This window comes from Pinus tabuliformis, chromosome 6 (genome assembly GCF_031772625.1).
Source record: "Pinus tabuliformis cultivar Carrire ecotype Pingquan chromosome 6, CPIR1, whole genome shotgun sequence".
NCBI classification, from domain to species: Eukaryota; Viridiplantae; Streptophyta; class Pinopsida; order Pinales; family Pinaceae; genus Pinus; species Pinus tabuliformis.
The window spans coordinates 684,807,532-684,830,688 of record NC_142292.1 but is presented as its reverse complement, the minus strand read 5'-3'; the positions used below and the strand labels follow the sequence as shown (position 1 = coordinate 684,830,688).

General features: G+C 42.6%; 1 protein-coding gene across 3 annotated transcripts in view; it reads left to right on the top strand.

Moving 5' to 3' along the window:
* The window catches only part of LOC149260503 (phosphoglycerate mutase-like protein 1), a 219,917-nt gene that overhangs the window by 116,456 nt on the left and 80,304 nt on the right, over nt 1-23,157 (top strand). For all 3 annotated transcript variants that reach the window (XM_089420780.1, XM_089420776.1, XM_089420782.1), the window contains exon 8: nt 4,118-4,237. In XM_089420780.1, coding sequence (XP_089276906.1) covers nt 4,118-4,237 — 120 coding nt within the window. The remainder of the gene's footprint in view (nt 1-4,117; nt 4,238-23,157) is intronic.

Sequence of the window (23,157 nt, the reverse complement as noted above, 5' to 3'; positions counted from 1 at the left end):
GTCTAGTTAGGAATAAGATGTTTTATTTACACACAAGATCATAGTGAATAACAGTTTAATAGAAGACAACTAAGTATGAGGTGTCTTGTACAATTAATGATTCTAATGTGAGAAATACTTTAATGTAGAGTCGCACTTTATCCTATTATATTTTTTTCCAAGGAAAAGATCAGTTACTTTCTATTAATAAAAATGAAAAGTTACATTGAGTAGATGCATAAAGAATTTAGGAGTTGTCCCATGGGACCAATGTGCATGACACACACAAAGTAGTGAAGCTACCAAAAAATAGAAATAAAATTAAAATTACAAATTGCCAGATAAACTGGGCTTTTCTTTTTTGCCTTTTTTCTTTTGGACTTTTTGCTAGACCCCAAGTGAAGGAGCAAAAGTGACAATTGCCAGCTCATTATTTCTTGTAAGGTTTGGGACATCTTTGTCTAAGTCGAAGCTTTCAGATACATGAGATCACTTGGTTCCACTTGTGCCTAGATTGTTGTTATTCCCCTCTACTTGGATTTCAAGGGTCGGAATAACTACTGAGTTGTTTGGATTCTCTGATTGTTTGTTCTGTTCTTCCTCCTTTTCTTCTCCCATCTCTTGTGAGCCTTGTTGTTTTTCTGTTCCCTGATGTTGCTGACTTTCATCTTCATCCTCATCATCTGATGAAGGAGATTTTGGGAATTGCCATCCTTTTTTCTTTTGTGTTCTCTTCTTTGTTCTTTTCTTTGCTTGTTTGCATGTGTTTTGCAAATGCCTTGTTTGATGGCAAACCTTGCATCGAAAAGCAGTGTTTTCAAAATCTAACCATTGTATCCACTTAAAATCTTTGTGTGTCAAGTTAATACAATTCAAGAGACCTTTACTTAAATCCATCTCCACACAAATACGAGCAAAAGTGAAGATCTCTTTGTCCATTCTTTCTCGATCCATCTTTAGGAACCTTCCCAAAGAGTTTCCTATGCCTTCTAAGACCTGATGGTGCCAAAAAGGAAGCGGAAGGTTATGTAGCCTTACCCATACCGACATTTTTGTAACCACCATTGAGTTTGCGTCAAAACCAAGAAACCATGGGGTTACGAAGAGACCCGCCCTTCCCCAGAACCATGGTCCATCATTTATGACATAATTGTAATCTTTTTGGGTATCAAACTGTACCACAAAAAAACCTTTTGCGCACAGATAAATATCGCAATCTCTGGTCCAGTTGAGGTAGATCCACTCACTTAGCTCTTCAGATTTTGGCCAGTAACCATTAAATCAACAAATGATGCCTTTTGCTTGTAAAATGTTGAAAAGATCACTTACTTCTGGTAATTTGATGGATAGATCTGGAGCTTTTTCCATCTTTTCTACAATGTATGGACCTGGGATTGTCAGATTTGGGATTTGTTTGTCCTGTGTGGTAACTTTCCCTCTTAATGCATCTTTGAAAGAAGCCTGACCCTTGTCTATCGATGATGATCTAGCTGGTGTGCTTGCTCTTGGGGCATTGCCTTGTAATCTTAAATTCTAGATAATGGTAGAATTTCTTTGAATCCCATAGTCTTTCAACTGGATCTCATCCTGCAGCACTTTCCCGGAAAAAATCAAACTTTGTGATGAAGCAGAAATACCTGTGGCATTTTGGGTTTTTTGCTTCAGATCTATCACAAGATCCGTACCCCGTACCCATATCATTATCGATTTCCTAGAAATGGTTTTGATAAAAACCTGATATAAGTCCTCTGGATCTGAGATGGACACTTTGCCCTCTACGCTTGATGGTTGGGGCCATAACCCTAAGTTGCATAAAACGCTGCTCTTATTAGTGAAATCTTGTTGATAACTCTTCAGTAATGCCTCTGCTTCCTTGGGAGTTATTTGCTCGTCAAACGAGATTGTGATCGTCCCTCTAGCAGGCTGGTGCATACGTGTGGTTGGTCGACCGTCAGGAGGCGCATTTGTTGTTTGATCAAAGGCATTGTTGTTTGTGCTCGCGGAAGGCTTCGCGGGGATACAAACCTGCGCGCTGTCAGAAGACCCCTCTGCACAACTAAAGAGATCGAATGTTGACAGCCTGCCACGAGGCGATGTCCTCTCCTATTGTTCCCACTCGCAGCTGCCGGACTGCTATTTTCCGCAAACATTTGCGCCATCAAAACCCTCTGAGTCGGTCCTTGTTCAATCCCTGGAAGGCCGTTGCCTGTGCTATGTGTTTTTTTTAACCCATAGGGCCCATATCCTTTGATCTGCTTCCGCTCTGTCCCAGTGGAAATCACACACAGAGGGAACACCGTGGGATCTATCGAAACCTTTGTTTGATCAACTGCCAAAACAGAGGAACAATAACACACAAGCATACAATACACATGAGGACAAAACATTGATAGGGTTACCTGATCCCTCCAACAAAAATGATACCACTAGTCCGTGCTAAGGAAGGAAAACCCAGATGAGAGCGTATAAAGCCTCCTTTGTCTTGGCCACTCCAAGGCCTCTGATTCGTTGTGAAGGAGCAATCCCTCGATATGCAGACAAACGCCGACACAACTAGGAGTCCGACTAGGTATGTATCGACAAGAGCCATATCTGTGACTCTCGTCCTCCAATATTGATGCACCGGAACGAAGAGCGAGTCCAGAGTCCCCAAACAAGAAGCCACAAGGAGTATAACCTTGAGCTAGCGCCGAGGAGGGAGAAAGCCCATCGATCCATAAGTCAACACGACCAGCTAGGGCGAAAAAATTACAATCGGCGGCGTCTCCATACCTGCAACAGTTTGAAACCCTAAGGAAATATGCAAATGCCATCTTCATATTCCTCACCGTTAATAGATTTTAATTAGAGTAGTTTGATGAACAATTTGTTTTTTTTTCTCTATGCTGTTATCACTCGAAACACAGAAATGATTATAGTTTTTAAAAGGGTTATGGGTTTTAGAAATACCCATCCACTTTCAAGATTGTGGGAAATGAAGAGATGGAATATATTAGTCTTCTATAAGGTCGATTGCTGTGGTCTAGTGATTGAGATGGGGTGTCATCACAATAAAAATCCAAGTTCAACCCCCACAGGCATAGATCACTGATCGTGTTAAAAGTTGGACAAGTTAGAAGCTTCCCATGTTAGTGTGGGTGTACTGCAAGAAAGCAGAGTTGGGGTTCAAGGTTCCCCATGGATATAGAAAAGGCATTTACTCTCACCAAAAAATATATTAATCTTCTATTTATACACAGCTACTGTTGGAAATATTTATACAGACAAAACTAGAAAATGATTCTGAATTTCTGTTGTCTTTAATTTATCTCTGCTGCTTTTCCCTTTTCTTCTTCTGTTGTTCTTGATCTCATTTCTTAGTTGTGAGTAGGTCCCATCACACTCAGGCAGAAAAACATTGGGTGCTGTAAATACCTGTGGTACAGGGACTGCTTGAAAACATCTCGGTAAGTTCTCCCAGTTTCTTCTTACAAGTAAATGTCTGGGTAATGTGCCTGGGGTGTTTGAAACTGTTTCCTACTAGACAAGGTTCTTGGTACTAAAACAGGGGCACTCTCTTCTAGAGCTTCAGTAACTTAGGTCCCACTAATTACAGGCCTTGCATTTTACAATACATGAGTTAGTAGAGAATACATGAAGTACAGATTAAAGTATATGATCTCTGAGGCACATAACGACGGTATCAATGTATTAGATTTATAAGAGTGGCTTATGTTGATATGACAAGCCAAACCGAAATCGAAATATTGTCTAGGTTTGACCATAAATTACTAGGTTTGAATTCATAAATTGGTAAAGTAAAATACTATTTAAACTTACCATTATCTGAAAATACTTCAGCATTGTTCATTTTTTGAAGATCCAGAAAATATCATTCATCATCAAGGATTAGTGAAACAGCCATGAGGCCAATTATATGAATTATTATTATCTGTTAAATACAGATACTTGGCCTAAGTTATGTATTTATTAATCTTCCAAGGTTATTCTTGCTGCTCCACTGTGTTCAACGTGAATGGCTATTTTTACTAAATCTATCTGTTTTTCTAGGAATAAAATCTCTCTTTGTGGCTCCCTTCTGAAAATATTTGCAAGCTTAATTATGTGTCAGCTGACAAGGCCTTTTATGTTTCTGCAGGTTGTTGACAAGAAAGGAAAAGGAAATAGCAGTCGTTTCGCACAGTGGCTTTCTAATACACACATTGGGGCTCTTTGGGAAGGACTGCCATCCCTTGGTTAGAAAAGAGATCCACACGCCGTAAGTTGATGTGCTTTAAAGAAGCTTTAATTTTGTTGAATTTTTGTACCTGCTGTCGGTATTCTTTATTTGCATTAGCCCACCAAATTAAACGAAAATGAAAAATGCAAATTTGAATTCAAGTTGGCTCCAAATAAGAGAGGGAAAAATTAGTATTTTTGAAACTCAAAATTTTGCCTCCTAAAAGTCGAGGCAGCCCTACAAGACACACCTATTCGGGCTTATCAAACCACTATATATTGCCAATCAACTTCCTCACTTGAAGAGTAATTCAGACCACTCAATTCTGCTGTTTTTTCTGTCCACACGTGCGAAGGAGAGAGAGAGAGAGAGAAGACCAGCAAAGTTCGACCTAAGTTTGACTTGTGTTGACCAGCATTGACTAAATTTTCTGAGGCAGGGTTTGACTGAAATTTCTGAGGTTTTCTGAGACAGGTTGACCGAATCTCTATGAAGCTTCAGGAGGGTGCAATTCGGTCTCTTTCAGGGCAGTTTGACAACAGGATTACTAAGAATATTCTGGGAAGTTTGACCAGGTTTGACCTGTGTTGTTTGTGGTCAGTTTGACCTAGTTTGACTTGGAAAATCAGATTATATATCTTGTTGAATTGAATAATTTCTATAAGAAAAGGTTGCTTAGTTTTTCCCTAGTTAGGGTTTTCCCAGGGTAAAATTTTTGTCTCTTGTGTTTGGCTCTGTTCATTATCCTACTGTGAGTATTGTGTTTACAGTTGAGATCTTCTATGTATAATTGCTTAATGATGAATGTAACACGAAGGATTAATTAAGAAATCATTGGAGGTGATTATCAAATTAGGAAAATCATGAAAAATCAACATGGTTTCAGAGCGAGTATAAGGGATCAGCCATGAAGAGGCCAAGGGTTCTGATTGGATCTGTTTTAAGTCAAATCTAAATTTTTTTTCGATTCTGCTACGAAGGCTTAATTCGATCTAAAGAGGATCTTATTCTTGAGGCATCCGATCTGAAGTCTCCTTTTAGGGCATCTCTGTAACAGGGCAAATTTGAACCATATTTGATGATTCTGTGGGCAAATTCGGAGGCTGTTCTGTTGTAATTGTTTGGTGCCTAAGGAGGCTTATCTTGCAGATCCTGAGGCTTAAATTCAGACTTCTGTGGAAGTGTTTCTGAGGCATGTTCGGCCTCTTCTAGGGCCTGTCCTGAAGTAGACATGGCACCTCTCTTGAGGTTAGTCCTGTGTAAATTGCGAAGGTTCATTTGAGCCGTTTCAACACAAGTTTTGGTGGATCTGTGATAGCTTGAAGGCCTTGCTTTAAGGCTCGGACTTGCACAATTTTTGAGGCTGTCTGAGGTGATTTCGTGTTGGAAATGTTGAGAGGGGGGTGAATCAACATTTCACTTACAATTAGTTAATTATAAAATTTTAGAGCATGAACAATAGAACAATAATCATCAACACATCACAAGAGTAGTACACAACAAATTTTTAGGTGGAAACCCTTCTGCGAGAAAAACCACCGGACGCTTTTCTAATAGTTTATGAGTACACAAATATCTCAGCTCCAACTAAAGGGGAAGTTCCAACTCCCTAGTACTTTAGAAAAGCATTCAATTTATCAGGAAGCTCCAACTCCCTAGTACTTCAACTTGGCTCGGGTCTTCTCAAGGGGTCCTCGAAGTTGAGCTCAATTTGACGATGGAATCCTAAGATATTGCAACCCCTAACTCAAGGATCATTCCTCTCCCTAGGTTGCTTTGGGTAATTGTCTTCATTTGGATCATCACATTCGAATCACAAAAGAAAACTATTCCTTTGATCCTATTCTCCTCCAGGTCAATCCCCTCCATCATTGATAAACTCCACACCCTTGACCTAGTTTGGGTCCACTTGGGTTCTTTGTGATCCTACAACCATGTGACTCAAATCCCACAAGGATTACATAGAATCCATTTCTCCTTTAGGATTCTTAGGGCTAGGATACCTATTGTTAAGGGTTACTCTCCAAACCTAGGTCTAAGTGATTTCATAGCCCTTCTAAGAGAGCTATCTATCTTGCATTCATAACAAGCAAGCCCATTATTTGAGCCTCTTGTGAATAGGCTTTTGGAATCACCTTTCATCCCATCATTGGTCCATCATTCCTAGTGATTCCTCTCATAGCGGGGCTCCTCCCATCGGTGAAAGTCCGTAAAGAGCAGGGAGCTTTAGCTGAGGAGATAGTGGGCTATAGCTCTATTGTTTCCACTGAACCTAGTAGTTGCTCTATAAGACACCCTCCTAGGACCCCTGCTAGTTTGAGCGGTAACATTTTGGCGTCGTTGCCTCGAATAGGAGACGTGAATATTATTCCTCATACGACAATATTGATATATCATTCTTGGCAACTCCATTGGAAGAACGAAGCTCTAGTTCTTCATTGAACTTTAAAGTCAATGGTTGCAGGGTGAAGCAAGTATTTTTCAAGGCAATTTCATTCACCTTGGCGACTCTCATGTCATTAAAATCCCAACAACATGTTGAGCACATATATTCCCGCCATAGACATGATAGGGGCGCCGAGATATCCCACATTGGAATCTATTAAGAATATGCCAATGTTCAATGGGGATCCACATTCTGCAGCCAGTCACATTGTAAGATTCATGAGGTTTGCTTCAAGGCAAAGTATAACTCAACCTTGTGACCAAATGGAATTATTTGTCCTATCCATTGCTCCAGATACTGATTGGCTTGAATTATGTGAACCTAAAAGCATCTCTTCTTTCTCAATGTTGGTTGTGCACTTTCTTTGTCATAAGGGACCAACTCTGCAAACTAGTGAAGAAATATGTTGAACCTTGGACTTGGCCATCCGGGAAGAGGAGCTTGCTGAATATGGTTTTTCACTTGATGAAGAATATCCTAATCTTCAAGAGAAAGTTGTCAATAGAGACATTGATGAAGAAGAGGATGATGAATTAGTAATTCTGTCTTCGAAGGAGGATGTGGAGGAGTTGTTAATCGCAAACTTGAAAGATAACAATGATGTCCCTAGGAACATTTCCTCCAAGGATGAAGATGGGGAGTTTGATCCTGAGAGTCTCCAGGTGTTGCAAGAAAGGATGATGGAGTTCGATGAGTCTTGCAAGCAACTTATGGCAGTGTGTAGCATTGAGGATATTTTCTCCCACTTATACGAGGCATCAAAAAGGTTCTACAATATGAGATGCGAGTATGATAGGAACCCTACTGATGCCCTCCTTCTAGAAGCATATAATTAAAATCATGTAAAAAGTGTTTTGAGTAATATTCTTCAAATGAAGAAAGAGGAAAACGATTTGCGGCCTAGTCAACATAGTGAACAATGGGATGATTCTGAGGAGGATCATGATCATCAAATGGATGAAGAATCTATGCATGGTTTTTGGGTTGCTAATTGGGGAATTGTTGTGAATACGAAAGCCCCATATTATCTACAATCCATAAGAATGAGCCCAAAGAAGAAGAAAGTGCTCTACCCCTTTTGATTCACGATATTGGTCCATGTGAAGCCCTTCCTAATGATTGGAAAGGTCTCTTCTTTATGTTCCAAGATGACGATAATTCGGTCAAAGATCTTTCTACCATTAAGGATAATTCCAATAGCCTTTCTGCGAAAGGAATTAAGGAAGATGCTTCCTTTAGCCATGCCACCGATAAAGGGTTTTTCTTCATGTTTAAGCAATCCTCTCTTTGTTGTGTTCCTAGCCCTGATATAGATGTTTGTGATGAGGTTCATTCCCCTAGTTTTGATGAAGAGTTGGTTTCTCGTATGAAAAATGAAGAATCATGGTTTTTCCCCAAATATAATGATGGTTCCACCTCTTGTTTTCCAAATAGCCCAAATAATATCATCCTAAATGTGTCTGAGCCATTCGCTCCCTTTTACCCTGAGGATGATGGGTCTGAGATAGTTCTTCATCAAAGGTTCATGTACTTGGTCATTGACATTTCCATTTTCTAGTTAGAGGAACAAATTCAATCCTCTCAGTTGGTGTCTTTCCCTTCTTCCAGGGTTCCTTTCTATGGCATATGGGTCTCTTATTTTCCCACCTCCCGCCCTCGTAATCCCTCATATTATTCTTCCCATTTGTTTTTTTGGATTCGTTGCAAAAATAATCATAGAAGCACGTGTTTTTTATACTGATCAATTGACATGCTAGTTGCATTGGATCTATGATTATACTTAGTGTTTGCGTAATGTTATATGTACGTTAGGGTAGGATGCATTGCATATTGGTTTTTCGCATTAGAACTAACATCATATGATATCATCATGATAGATTAAGTTGCATTTAGAATAAAATTACATTTAGAATAAACTTTATTTCTGGTTGATTTTATGGCCTAATACTAAGCATGGGTGATCATAAGACACCACAAAAACATGTTGCCTTGTGTGCTTGGTCTTTGATATGTGCAGGTAACAGGTCTGTGGTCCCAAGAGGTTGCTAGTGTTCTCATGACCTCCTCGTTCGAGTGCGTTTTTGCGCTCTTCTGAGTGCTCATGTCCCAGTTGGAGCCAGATGTTACCCACCATTCGCGGGTGGTATCCATAGGAGAGTCCTCAGCCAACAATCAATAGCCCCTTGCAGCCACCAGATAGCTCGATGTGCCATTATCTCCGCTACCTGAGCTAACCATGTGGTCCCTTGCCCATCTGTTATGATCGTATGTTTGAAGGTGGGCCATCCAACCCCATTGGTATGGATTTCATTGCGTAGTTGGGTATTTTTGTTTACTTATCATGGATACTTTTGGGCATGGATTAGTGGGGGGATTCGGCGGAAAGAGTAGGCTAGGTCTGTACTCTTGTCCCCTTTGCCTGATTTGATGGTTATCCTTGTATCTTAGTCCCGTGGGATCTCCTTTATTGGCTACTAGCTTTATGGATGGCACTACATGGGAAAACCCGATTTTGGTTGCGTGGTCCCGCTTCACGACACCATATACGTCACCTCCCCTATGCTTATTTAACCTCATTCATCACTTCTCCCATCCGGGTCCACATTTGTCCATTGGGTCCACAAGGAGTTAGCTTCCCCCTCCCCTTGTCCACACCTTGGGTCGGGCCTAGAACAATGCCCTGGAGGTTGATGCAACTAAAAGAAAAGGACAAAGCATAATTTGGCCTCTCTCAACAGGGAATATACCATAAAATGCAAAAGATGGTTGGGACATACATATCTAGCACGTGGGAAAAAGCCAAACATGAGCTCTACCCCTATCACTATGGCCATCACCGTGGTTCCTAAGGTCCCTCATATTGACCCCTTTCATCATTAAGGAACCCATGATTGTCCCAACCTCTAGTGGGCGATGAACTGCCCACCTTAAGGGGGTAATCATTGTTATATCTTACACATCATTCTCTCATCCCTTGGAGCCTCGAGCAATTTTGAAGAAAAATCAATCAAAGGCAAAAGACATATGATGAAGGGTGGAAAAACAAAGGTCGGGGTAACTCATGTACCACGATTGCTCCCTCCTACACTCATATACCCAAGTGTGGGCTTCCCCTATTATAGCTACCCTTGTACTGTGGCATGTGGCTTAGAGCCTTCCCTTGATCCCCACTCCATTCCATCATTATATCACATGCCACCTACCACTTGATGGATGTACCATGGACATGTCACCCCCTTTAAAGGTTGAAACCACCTAATAGAGTCCTTGGTTAACCCTTTTATCAAGCCTGGAGACACCTGTACATGCGAAAGCCAACTATGGGAAGGCATGCTACTATGAAGTGTTCACTTGTTTTCCATGATTTGTAAGCTCTTTTACTCAATTACTCTAATGATTTGTTGTACTAGAAGGCGAAGAGATGCATTGGATCTTATACAAGATTGCAGGTGGGTCTCCATTTGGGGTTTGGTCTCCCTATATAGGGTCCAAGCCCTCCAGAGGGTCATATTGGCACTTGTAGGGTGAGCGTTGAGAGCCATGGGCCTCCACCATAGCAGAGAGAAGATGGCCACTTCATGGATACCTCAACACCATTTGTTGATTGCTCATGTTCCACCTTTTGGATGAGGATGATGCATCTAGACCACCATGCCCAACCGACTTCACACTTGCGCTACAAACGCAGTAGATGTTCCAGGGCCCAGATGAGGATGTGTCACACCATGGGAGACAATAGGAGGGATTATGTCATTATTATAGCCCTTACAGATGATATACAAGCATTATCGATTCACTTGGAGACCCATGAGGATGTCATTGTGCCCCAGTGTTCCACGGGGACGCGTCCCGTAGGGTGGGGTGCGCGCACCCCTCACACCCCACGCACCCGGGACGAGGAGACTCTCGGGGGTGCGTTTCCCCACGTCCCCCTTTTGGGGAGACTCGGGGAGATGCAAGGGGGTGCATTTCCCCAGGGTGGGAGACTCGTCTCTCCGAAAGGGGTACTTCTGGGCGTCCCCCCCAAAAATGGGGTTCTTCTGGGCGTCCCCCGAAAATGGGGTTCTTCTGGGCGTCCCCCCTTCATTTTTGTCTAATTACCCTTTATATAAAAAAAAAAATGAAAATTAATTTATTAAAAAATAAAAAATAAAAATAAACTAAACTAACAATTACAAATAAAAAATTACATGAAAAGTTAGGTTTAACTCTACTTTTCATTCTGCCGCCATTCATTATGCTCTTACCTCTGTAAAAAGTTAAAACAGTTGAGCGCATTTTTTTCTTCCATCGTTTCAGTGTGAATCTGCTCCCACTGCGCCCACGAGAGCCTCAGAGCTTCAGCTCACACCTTATCCTCCCTCTTCTCCACGCAGCGGCTTGCTGTTAGTAGTTACGTTGCAGTGGTTGCTGGTTACCTTGCTGCTCCACGCAGCCGGCAGCATTATTGCTCCACGGTTCCACCAGCCCTCCACGCAGCCGGCAGCATTGCTGCTCCATGGTTCCACCAGCCTTCCACGCAGCCAGCAGCTGAAACAACAATTTGTTATGTTCTATTTGCTGTGCTGGTAATTTTTGTTTTGCAATCTACTATGCCAGTCTCTTAACATTTTATCTACCTTCTAAATTTTAATCCGATTCAGGCCATGCATTATTATTCTTAAACTATTTTTCGGATTTCCCTGTGCTGTTTGTCTCTTTAAAACATGGGTTCAACCTCTGCTTGCTAGGTGGGTGTTTATTTCACGGTTCCACCAAACCCTCCACGCGGCCGGCAGCATTGCTGCTATAATATGTTATTATTTGATTCAATTATGAATTTAAATTTTATGTATGGATCAAATTTGAAATTTCAATGTATTGGTATTACTATTACTAATTAGTCTATTTAATATGCTTTCATTATTGAACAATGAATATGAACATGAAAATTTCAAAATTATATACATATATATAATATATATAATTAAAAATTATATTATATATACCTCGACGTCCCCCCGTCTCCCTTAAATTTCCCTAAAATTTGAGGGTACTCCCACACGTCCCCTTTGTGCGTCTCCCTGTCCCGGAGACTTGGTGGAACATTGTTGTGCCTCCATATCCATCTGGGGACACCACATTGGATTTGCTTGGATGTCAAGGGGCCTCCCCCTTGATCACTATGTTTGGAGCCCATTTTCTCACATCAACACACTTTGGACTCCACAAGGCCTCCTCAATGGCCCAACGACTCATTGTATCTACTATTTTGCCCTCTTAAGAGGCTTTATCTTTGTATAATTGAGCTATCTTGGTGGGATCATCACCAAGTCATGTTACTATTGTACATTATTTTATTATTTGAGTCTTAATTAGGCCATTAGGGCTATTCAAACCCCTTTATGGATTGTTTAAATAGATGAGAGGCTCATTCATTCCTCTCATCATCACTTGGATTGGGTTAGTATCTCTTGTGAGAATTTCACATTTCTTTTTGGAGGATGATTTTGGTTTCATGGATGAATTTTGATGTTTGGTTGCTATCTCTTGATCTTGGAGCTTCAAATTGTGAGAATTTCTGAATCTATACATCATAAATACTACTGCAATCACTGGTTTATCATCTCCTACTTGTTCTTTACATTTAACAAGTTATTTAATTACTTAAACAATGAAAACACTATTGCAACCTACACATACATACAGATCATGAACTGAAATAAACTAAGACAATCACACATGGCGCACCATTATTTTTGGACAATCGTCCTCGGAAAAACCCAATTTGGGAAAACCGGTGCAGCATATAGAGGGTTTGTATTATGAAGCAAATTTCTGAATACAACTAGGGTGCCAAATCCGGCTCACCCAACAAAGAATAAACTAGGCAGAAGTACCTCTATTCAGAGACAAATAGTTTGACAATTCCAACAACTGGATGATCAAACCCCACAAATGACAATTGCTATTCCTAGTGCTGGGCAATGATGGCTGCTCTAAGCTTTGCGCAGGAACAACGTCACCTCCTCTAGGAGCTGCGTCATCCTCCCAATGAGCCTCCCTTGCGCAGAAGTCAATTTGCTGAACTGCTGCTCTCTCTGTCCCACAGAAAACCCCAACGCTGTCTCTAAGGGACTGCATTAACCCCTCTAGCTTCTGCGTCACCCTCTTTGGAGCTGCGCTGTCTCTCCTGCTGCTGCTCTGCCTCTTTGCTATGTATCCTCGGCCTTGGACTCAGGTCCCTCTACCGAACTGCCCCTCTCATTGCAACTCAGATCACTTAGCTCGAATTTCTCGGCGAACCATGCCTCAAAAAAATTGAACTCTTTGATCTCTTGGTGTCTCCAACTGATCCTCAAACCTCTTCTTATACTTTTCCTATTGATTAATCAACAATCGAGATTAAGTCCCTAATCAATGGCTAAGATCAAAACATGCTTGATCCTCGTCACTTAGAACCTTCTCACCCATATTCTTATTAATACACATTAATATTTTTATTTTCCTAGGTTTAGACTTAGGAACTCATTAAAAATATTAATTATTTTAATAACTCCTTATCCGGGTGGAATTTCTCCAAACAATTTCTGGGTTCTGGAGAAATCATGTGTTCTAGCCCCTCCACAAAATTTCGAAGCTAGAGCACATCCGATGCTACTGAAAATCAACACTACCTCTTAGCAAGGAATGTGCTCTAGTAAGACTTCTCAACATAAATACTACATTGATCCACTGCATCAGTCCTCTGTGTTGCTGGTGCTTGGCCTACTGCCCTTCATCCAATGCATCGCTGCTTCCTATACTGTTGCCCATGACACTGCCACTGCCACTGCTACATCTGTATTGCAGCTCCCTCTCAAAATGCTGCATCATGCTGCCCATAGCACTGCCGCTATTAACCGCTGCACTACAACTCCGTTACTGAGAAGTAACTGAAACTTCACCCAAGCACTGACATGCTGGTTAGTTTGGATGCCTCGTGATGTTGAAGCTACCTCTGCTGCTAATCTGTGTTGACCCTTTGCTGTTACTGCGCTGCTACAAACTGCTTTGTGCCTCTCGCACTGCTACAACATCCACTGTGTTGCCTCAGACTTTGGCACTCTAGCAATGCCACTGTTGCTCCATCACACCTTGCTCCAACTAACACTTGTCATTATGCTATTGTCGTTAAGGGCTCCCGTAGCCGTATGTGATCCAAGAGTTTGGGCACCTCAAGGATCCTGCCCCACATGTAGTCCTCTCGACTACAACTCCATATCGCCCCACCTCTTCTCTAGAGGTGCATGAGCACTCATGGCGCAATCGTCATCCTCGCATTCCTTGTTCGCTTTCACTGGAGCAACCTTCGTTTCAGAAGCTTCCCCCTTGCCCTTCTTTCGGGGGCACTGAGTGGTATAATGTCCCAGTTCCCCACAGTTGAAGCATCTGACCTTGGTTGTGTCCTTATTTCTCTTTTGTTGCGCTTGCTGTCTCGATGTTGTGAGAGTTGCATCCTCCTCCTCCTCCTCCTTGACCTAGGTTCCCTTGCCGCTACCTCCTATCTTGGTCATCCTCCTGAGTCCTTCTTGTCGAAGAGCTGCCCACATCTCCTCCCAACTGGGGAGAGTCGCTCTGCCCAAGATACTTTGGAAAAAGTTTCCCAGTCCTCGGTGAATGCATTTAGGGCAGTGCTGACCGTGAACTCAAGGTCTAGTGTAGACCCCACGGAAGTCAATAGGTCGCGAATCCCTTTCAACCTGAGAAGGAAGGGATCAATCTCCTCTCCTTTCTGCATCTGGTACTATCTCAGCTGATTTTCTAATAGCATCTTCCATTGGATGGAAGATCTCTGATACAAGGTGGTCATCGCCTCCCACATCTCCCTTGTGTTCTTCTCAGCAATGTGTGGTACTACATGATCTTTGACCCCGTCTAGGATCATGCACTTGGCCTTAGCCTGGGCCTCCTCGTACTTCTTCAATGGATCAACATCAATCGGCTCAACAACTAACTTCAAGGCATAGTCCTTGATGCAATGTTTGTCTAGGATTACCAGGATCCTGGCCTTCCAAATGACAAAATTGGATGCTCCATCCAATTTGTCCTGATCCCTCAACCCATTCATTGCCATCTCTGCTAAAAAATAGGATTGGTTCTCTTCTCCCTCTCTTGCTGTCAATCTAGCAAGACTTGGATATGGATTTCTTTGGCGCTAGAAATCCTCTAAGGAACAAGCTCCTATAGACTCCCTCTGAGTCCTGGTTTCCTTCATGGAAATCCTCCTACCAATTGTTGAATCACTTCCTCTCCAATCCTCCTTTGCTGCTGCAACACGGATATAGATTTCTTTGGTTAGAAATCTGTCAAAGCAGTGACTCCCTCTACCTCGGCTCTATCTCATAGACACTGTTCTGCACCAATCAGAAACAACGTCCCACCAACTCAAATCGAATCTGCTCTGCTCCCTCAGCCCGACAACTGACTGTTTCGAACCTCTCAGGCTTTGCGCTGGCCCAGAGAGCTGACGTAGTCACTGCGTGGGCTCCTCTCTGGCTTTGCGTCACCCTTTGCAGTCTCGAAATGTTGACGCAGGCACTGCGTGAGCCTCTGTGTCACTCCTCTGGCTCTGCGTCACTCCTGCAGCTGCTCCTTTGCCTCTGAAATAGCGCTGTCACTCAGGATAGTTGCTTCTCTGCAACAAATTATCTAGATTTCTCGGTTGGTGTCTTCAGTCTCCTATGATCTGCAATGCTCTGATACCATGTGAGAATTTCTGAATTTATACATCATAAATCCTACTGCAATCACTAGTTTATCATCTCCTTCTTGTTCTTTACATTTGACAAGTTATTTAATTACTTAAACAACGATGAAAACACTATTGCAGCCTACACATACATACAAATCATGAATTGAAATAAACTGAGACAATCATACAAGGGGCACCGTTATTTTTGGACAATCGTCCCAGAAAAACCCAATTTGGGAAAACCGGTGTAGCATATAGAGGGTTTGTATTATGAAGCAGATTTTTGAATACAAGTAGGGTGCCAAGTCCGAATCACCCAACAGAGAATAAACCTGGAAGAAGTACCTCTAGCTGGAGACAGATATTTTGACAATTCCAACAACTGGATGATCAAACGCCACAAATGACAATTGTTGTTCCTAGTGTTGGGCAACGATGGCTGCTCCAAGCTTTGCGCGGGAACAACGTCACCTCCTCTAGGAGCTGCGTCATCCTCCCAGTGAGCCTCCTTTGCTCATAAGTCGATTTGCTGAACTACTGCTCTCTCTGTCCCACAGAAAACCCCAGCGCTGTCTCTAAGGGACTACGTCAACCCCTCTAGCTTCTGCGTCACCCTCTCTGGAGTCGCGCTGTCTCTCCTGATGCTGCTCTGCCTCTTTGTTATGTATCCTCGGCCTTGGACTTGGGTCCCTCTGCCGAATCGCCCCTCTCATTGCAACTCAGATCACTTAGCTCGACTTTCTCAGCAAACCACGCCCCAAAAAAATTGAACTCTTTGATCTCTTGGTGTATCTCCAACTGATCCTCAAGCCTCCTCTTATACTTTTCTTGTTGATAAATCAACGACCGAGATTAAGTCCCTAATCAATGGCTAAGATTAAAACATGCTTGATCCTCATCACTTAGAACCTTCTCACCCATATTCTTATTTTTTTTAACAAAAACGGTTGAATTTTATTTATAAGAAGAGGTTGGGCATGCCAAACAACCTCGATTACAGTCAATTGAGAGAATTTTGGTTCTATAGAGTCCTCATATTCTGGCTTTTGTATCAGAGATTAGCTGCTGCTTTTACGCATTTGGCATGGCTGAGAGATCCTTGCTATGCTTTTGGCGTCTTAGAGTCCTGTCTTACATTTCCTCTTTTTTGTTATTGCTTTGGTACTTTCCTGGGTTAAGCTAATTCCCAAATAAACTTTAATCCACAGTCCAAATTAAACAAAACCCGCATATATTAAATTGTATTAATATATACCCTGTCCCCACCTCGGACATACCAAGGCTCTCATCCGTACCCAACCCCACTTCAAGGTAAAACCTAGCCATGTACAACTCGTGATTACCATCAGATCTTTCTCCGTCAAGATCCGACGCATATCACGTCCCTCTCTGTCTGACCCTTAACACCTCAGGAGTGTGCGATATGGGTGGTTTTGTCCTGCCACACGTCAGCCACTAAGTGGCATCACGTCCGTTTCGTAGAAAACTACCCAGCAACCAAGAGCGGTGCAATGAAAACCGCTTACCACTCCTAGCGTAGTTAACACCCCTCCTTTTGCAATGCGCGATGACTGTCAGATCAACCCCGCCCAGATTCGATGCTTGTCGCGTCCCTCGCTGTTCGATCCTTAACCTGATCCCACCTCCGTACCCAACCCCACAACAAGGATAATACCTCGCCATGTACAACGCACGATAACTGTCAGATCTTCCCCCGCCCAGATCCGGTGCTTATCGCGCCCCTCGCTGTCCAACCCTTAACACCACAGGAGCGCACGATATGGGCGGTTTTGACCAGCCACGCGTCGGGCCCTAAGGTACATCGCGTCTGATTCATGAAATATTGCCCAACAGCTAGAAGCGGTGCGATGTAAACCGCTTACCACTCCTTGCGACTTTAACACCCCACCTTTTCCAACGTGCGATGACCGTCGGATCATCCCCCGCCTAGATCCTACACATCGCTTCCTTCAAAACCGTCCTTTGATTGAATACAATTCTACGCCCTGTTAAGACACCCAAAAACTGTTGGCCCATGTGAAAACCTATAGCCTGTCGAGGAGTGGCCCACTCTTTCTCGACAGTGAAAGTCTGTCTGTGCCAACCTTTGTTCTACGGAATTTTGTCCTTGATCAGCTCTCCTTGTCTGTTAAGGAATTGGGTGCCTTTCAGGTTCTTCATCATTCTTTACCAGCATACCTTGAGCTAGAAGACATCCTTTGTTAGCCATTATATCAGCTTCCTTGTTCAGAGCTCACAAGACATGGTAGAATGAGCAGGATGTGAAGTTTTGAGCCATCTTTCTTATTCTTTCAAGGGTCTTGTTTAGAGCAGAGTTATTGAGTCGGTCGCCTGTGTTATGGATTTTAATTAGGATTTCAGAATCCCCGAAGATTTGAAGGTTTTCCCCTCTGTTCCTCTAAGCCAGCTAACACGCTTTGAGCAGTCTGAGGATCTCGGCCTGGTTGTTGGTGCTCTGACCTAGGCCCCAACTGAAGTTGTATTGTTTTTGTCCATCTGTGGAGTAAATTGTTCCTCCTGCCCCTGATATCCCTGGGTTTCCTTTGGAGGCTCCGTTGAAGAAAACCGTGACTTTGCCCTGATTTTTCCACCATTTTTTAAATTCTGCCTCAGAGATCCGGAGACGCCACTTTGGGTTATGTCTAGACAAGAAGGTATTCTTCTTGATGCTGGCCCGTCTCAGGGATTCACCTAGCCAGCTGAGCTCTTCAGGGAGAAGGGAGTTGTCTGGCTTATGAGGTCTATTTTCAAAAGTTTCTAGCAGCAAAGCTTTGGCCTTGGCAGCCACTGTATTGGTGGATTGAAGTTTGTTGTTGAAGATGGCTTCATTCCTAGCCAACCAGATTCCCCAACAGATATATTTTGGTATTGCATTCCAGATTTTAGTCCATGTTGAGTTGCTATTCAAAGAGTGAGGATAGCGTTCTTTCCAAGTTGCGAAAAGACTAACAACTGAAGATTGCTGAGGGATTTGGGCGTTTAGCCCCATAATTGCTTGTAACGAGATCTCTTGAGAAAAGGGGCAGTGACATGTTGCACGAAGCGGGAGCGAAGCGGAAGTGGAAGCGGAAGCGGAAGCGGAAGCGTCTGCTATATATATATATATATATATTTTTTTTTTGCATTTATACTCAAAACAAACATCCCAAATACCAAATTAATTGTAGAAGACATGAAAACATGCATATTTTTGCATAAATCAAGATAGATATGGCATCCATGATTCCATTGTAGTTACTAGTATGTACAACAATCATCTATATTCTAGCTATTACAAACATACATCAAATTTTTAAGCATATTATAAAACATAAAACATTTAAGCATATTATAAAACATAAAACATAGAGCATATTATGATTTATCTAGCAAGTGAGCAACTGTCAACATTTGTCATGTCCAAAATTCAAATAATAATGTTTACAAAATATGTCACTTGGTCACCGCCAAGCCAAAAAGGTTCAAAATTCAAATTCACAAGTCTACAAGTCTAATGAGTAATCTATGACAAAAAGTAGTAGATTGTGAATATATCTACTAATCTCTCCTCCTTCCACCACGAATAGAACGTGGTGGCGGGCCTCCACGTGGTGGCAATGAAGAAGATGGTGCCTGTGTAAGTCGTGGCACTGAAACTGATGAAGAAGAACCCCCTGCTGTTGGTGTTGAACCATGGAACCTAGGAACCAAGGGACCAGATGGGGGTGGGGGTGGTGGCATATCAACACGGTCATCATCATCCTAGAATCGCTCAAAAAATTCATGCAAAAAAAAAAACACTAGTTAACAAAAAAATTAAAAACATGAATTAGAGAAATGCTTTATAAGGGAAAATTGGAAAATTCATACCACAATGGATATACCTGGATAAGAGCATCCTCTAATTGCTCTAGTCGCAACACTCCATCCTCCAAATTGGGCTCCTCTGGATTCTTGTCCCAAATCAACAAGTCTTTATTAGACTTTGCATCTTCACAGTAGCGGGACAACAATCGCAAGTTGTAATGAACATAAACCAAGCTTTCTGCCCGGTCTAAACTCAACTTGTTCCTTTTAACACTGTGGATGAAAGAATAAGAGCTCCAACACCTCTCTGCAGAAGAAGTGTTTACCACCTGTGATAGCACCCGCAATGCCAAACTCTGTAGAAGTGGAGTACCCCCTCCATGCATGTTCCACCACTCAAGAGCAGAAAAAGTCTCTCGATCTTTAATTGCATGCATGCTCCCAAATGGACCAGTGTTGAGCGTATAGTTGCTCACCTGTCTCCGTACCAATGCAGCGTCCTCCTCATCAGGGATTAATTTACTCAATGCAGCCATATATTTTTCGTGAACCTCTTTATCTTGGTGTGGTTTTCTCCTGCTTCCCCCCCAGGTGCTGGTGTTGAAAGCCATGATGGATGATAGTATTTAGGTGTCAAAACATATGCTAATGCATGCAATGGAATATTTAGCATTTCCCATCGGTTTTGCACCTCTACACGAATATAATTGTACAAGGTGGTATCTCTAGGCTCAACAATGTCTTTAATCTGCCCCAACATGCTATCCATTTGCTCATACACCTCCCCAATTACTGGTCGATTTGAATCTGCAAACTTGATCATGTAATAAATTGGTTTGGTGAATTGCAAAACATATTTAACCTGTGACCAAAAGTCACTGTCAAGAACAGTGTCCTTGACTGCATGAGCACCATCTGTGTCAGTGTTAATTTCATTCCATGTTTCAGCACACACCAGATTAGTTAAAGCTTGTCTCACCTTCACTAGCCGCCTAAAGGTGAGGTAATAACTAGCAAATCTTGTCTTTGCAATTTTAAGCAATTGCAACTTGGAGTAAGTGCCATAGAAGTAGTTTACCCTTGTATGCCCTGTGATGAATTTAATGAGCTGCTTCCCTTTCCTGTAAACCTCAGCAATCCACCCACAATCTTTGTGTTTCACAATATCATGCATCAAAAGGTTCAATGTGTGAACCAGGCACCCAGACCAAAAGATGTGTGGATGAGTACGCTCAATAATTTTTCCTGCTGCCTTACAATTTGCTGCATTATCTGTGATCACTTGAACCACATTATTCGGACCAACATCTTTGATTGATTTCAATAGGAGATCTGCAATGTTTTGTGCAGATGCAGTGATGGAGGAGGAGTCATGACATGCAATAAATACTGCACCACTAGAAGAAACACAAAGAACATTTATCAAATGTTGGTTTCTAATATTTGTCCACCCATCTGATACAATGGATACCCCAGAATCTACCCACTCATTTGTAAAACGTGTCAAAGCTCTTTGAACCTTAGCTTTTTCTCTTTCTAATAACACTGTTCTAGCTTTCTCATAGTTGGGGGCCTTGTATCCTTTTGGGGCTTCATTGATGGCCTTTACCATTTCATGCCAATAGGGAGAGCGAAGCACATTGAATGGTACACCGCAAGCACAAAGAAAACGGACTATCTTTCCATCCACATCATCCCTCCCAGCAACATTAAGGAAATCCCCTATTGTTCTTCTACCTCCAGAGCTTGCAGAAGCACCACAAGGAGATGAGCAACTACCAAATTTAGAGGTTGCACTTGATTCAGAATGAGTTTTTTGTTTCTTGTTTTTTTGTTGTGCAACCATCTCTATTTGGATGTATTTTCTTCTTTCTTCAGTTGAAATGTTTGGGCAAATTTGTACCCCCACAGAACCCTTTTTTTCATCACTGTCCAGCACCCCACAAAGATGCCTCCTCAGACGGGTATATGAACCACAATATGGTTTTCCTCCATGACAACCATGAGGGCACACAAATTTGTAAGATCCACCACCCTTTCCCCCATCAAGTTTGGTCACATAGTTCCACAAGGGTGTTGATGTAGCTTTCCCATCTTGTGTTTCAGTGTCCCCTTGAAGTTCATCCCCTTCCTCTTCAAACCCTTCCTCCTCATCATACATTGGGTCACTACTATTAGGACCATCACCAATGTCCTCTTCTGTTTCTTCCCTTCTATTCCTCACCCTTGCCATCATTAAAACCAAGAGTGGAATGATACATAGAAGCCAAAAGAACACCATCTTGGAATATGGATATAGGTGGTGGACAACGACAACCTGTAAATAAAGGAGCAAGTAGAAACAATGGGAAAGAGTAGGAGAGGGAGGAGAAAAATACAATTTTTTTTTCAAAAAAACAAGGGAGTTTGGGGTTTGAACTTACCTCTTTAGCTCTTGTAGATGAAGTCCTCCAAGCTCTTGCTCCAAGCTCCTCCTCCTTCTCCTAGCTCCTCCTTCTTCACTCCTCCAAGCTCTCCTCTCTTCTCCTCTCCTTTCCTCTCTTCTCTTCTCCTCTCCTCTCTTCTCTTCTCCAACTCTCATAAACTCAAAGTGAGAAAATGAGGAATGAATGGGGGCTTTATTCTTTTCATTCCTCACCTTAAACTCACCCTAACCTCACCCTAACCCACTCCCTTAAGCTTTAGTTAACTTAACTTTAAAAAAAAATTAAAAAAAAAAATTTGTTTTTCTCTTGGGCGCGCCCCTTTCCGCCGAAGCGTACGGAAGCGTGCGTGAAGCGCACGCTTCCTGCTCCGAAGCGTGGCGCTTCGGCGGCCCGAAGCGCCGTACGAAGCGCGCTTCGGAGCTGGCGCTTCGGAAAAACCAGGAAGCGCAATTTTTTTTAGGAATCGCGCTTCCTAATTTCCGAAGCGCGCTTCGGAAGGCGCTTCGTACGGCGCTTCCGTACGGGGCGCGCTTCCGAGCTTCGGAGCGGGGGGGGGGGGCGCTTCCTGCAACACTGGGGCAGTCTATGAACAGGTGATCGATAGTTTCCTGATCCTTGCAGCAGAGAGGGCATCTGTGTGGACCCATGATTCCTCTTTTCTCTAAGTTGTCCCCAGTGAGGGTCCTTCTGTGCATGAGAATCCAGCAGAAGAAGTTGATTTTTGGGAGACCAAATGGGTCCCAAACATGCTGCCAAAGCTTTGTAGTATGGATCTGATGTTGTTGTTCTTGTAGGGCTGCAAAACCCAACCGAGCTGAGTAAGCTCCGGACTTCCCCCAGCCCCACTTGTCCCTCGAATGGAGATGCACAGGAGCCAAACCAATGAGTTTAGCTAATAATTGATGGAGTTGAGGGAGCATCCAATCAGGGGGGCAATGGAGGGCCCAGTTACTCCAGTTCCCTGCTGAATCCCATGTGCATATGTCAGCAAGTTTGTGGATACCTTTTTGGATGAGCCAGTTACACAAATCTGCTATTTCCGGAGCAAGATTTAGGGGATGGAGTCCCATGATCTTGTCATCCCACAGTCTAATTATTTTCCCATTTCCTTGAATTCTATAGAGCTATTATTTGAAGAATTTCTAGCCTTGGCTGCACAACTTCCACAGTGTGATTCCTTTGTGGGAAGCTCCTTCTTCCATATTCTTTATTGAGAGTCTGTGCAGATATTTTTTAATTAGAACTTGACTTACAAGGTTTCTTTGGTTTGAGAAGATTTTCCAGAGGATCTTCCCTCCCATCGCCAGATTGGCCAACACAGGATCTCTTACCTGAAGTCCACCTTCAGATATTGGCCTTTTCACTATGTCCCAACTTACTATATGGAATTTTTTTGGTTCCCCTTTCCTCCTTGCCATAGAAAATTTTGAATCAACTTTGCTAACTTTTCGGTGATCATTTTTGGAGCCAAAAGGAAAGAAGCCTGTTAGATAGGAAGGGATGAGAGAACTGACTTGACCAGAGTGAGCTTCCCTGCTGAGGTAAGCCACTATCCACCCCAAGCAAT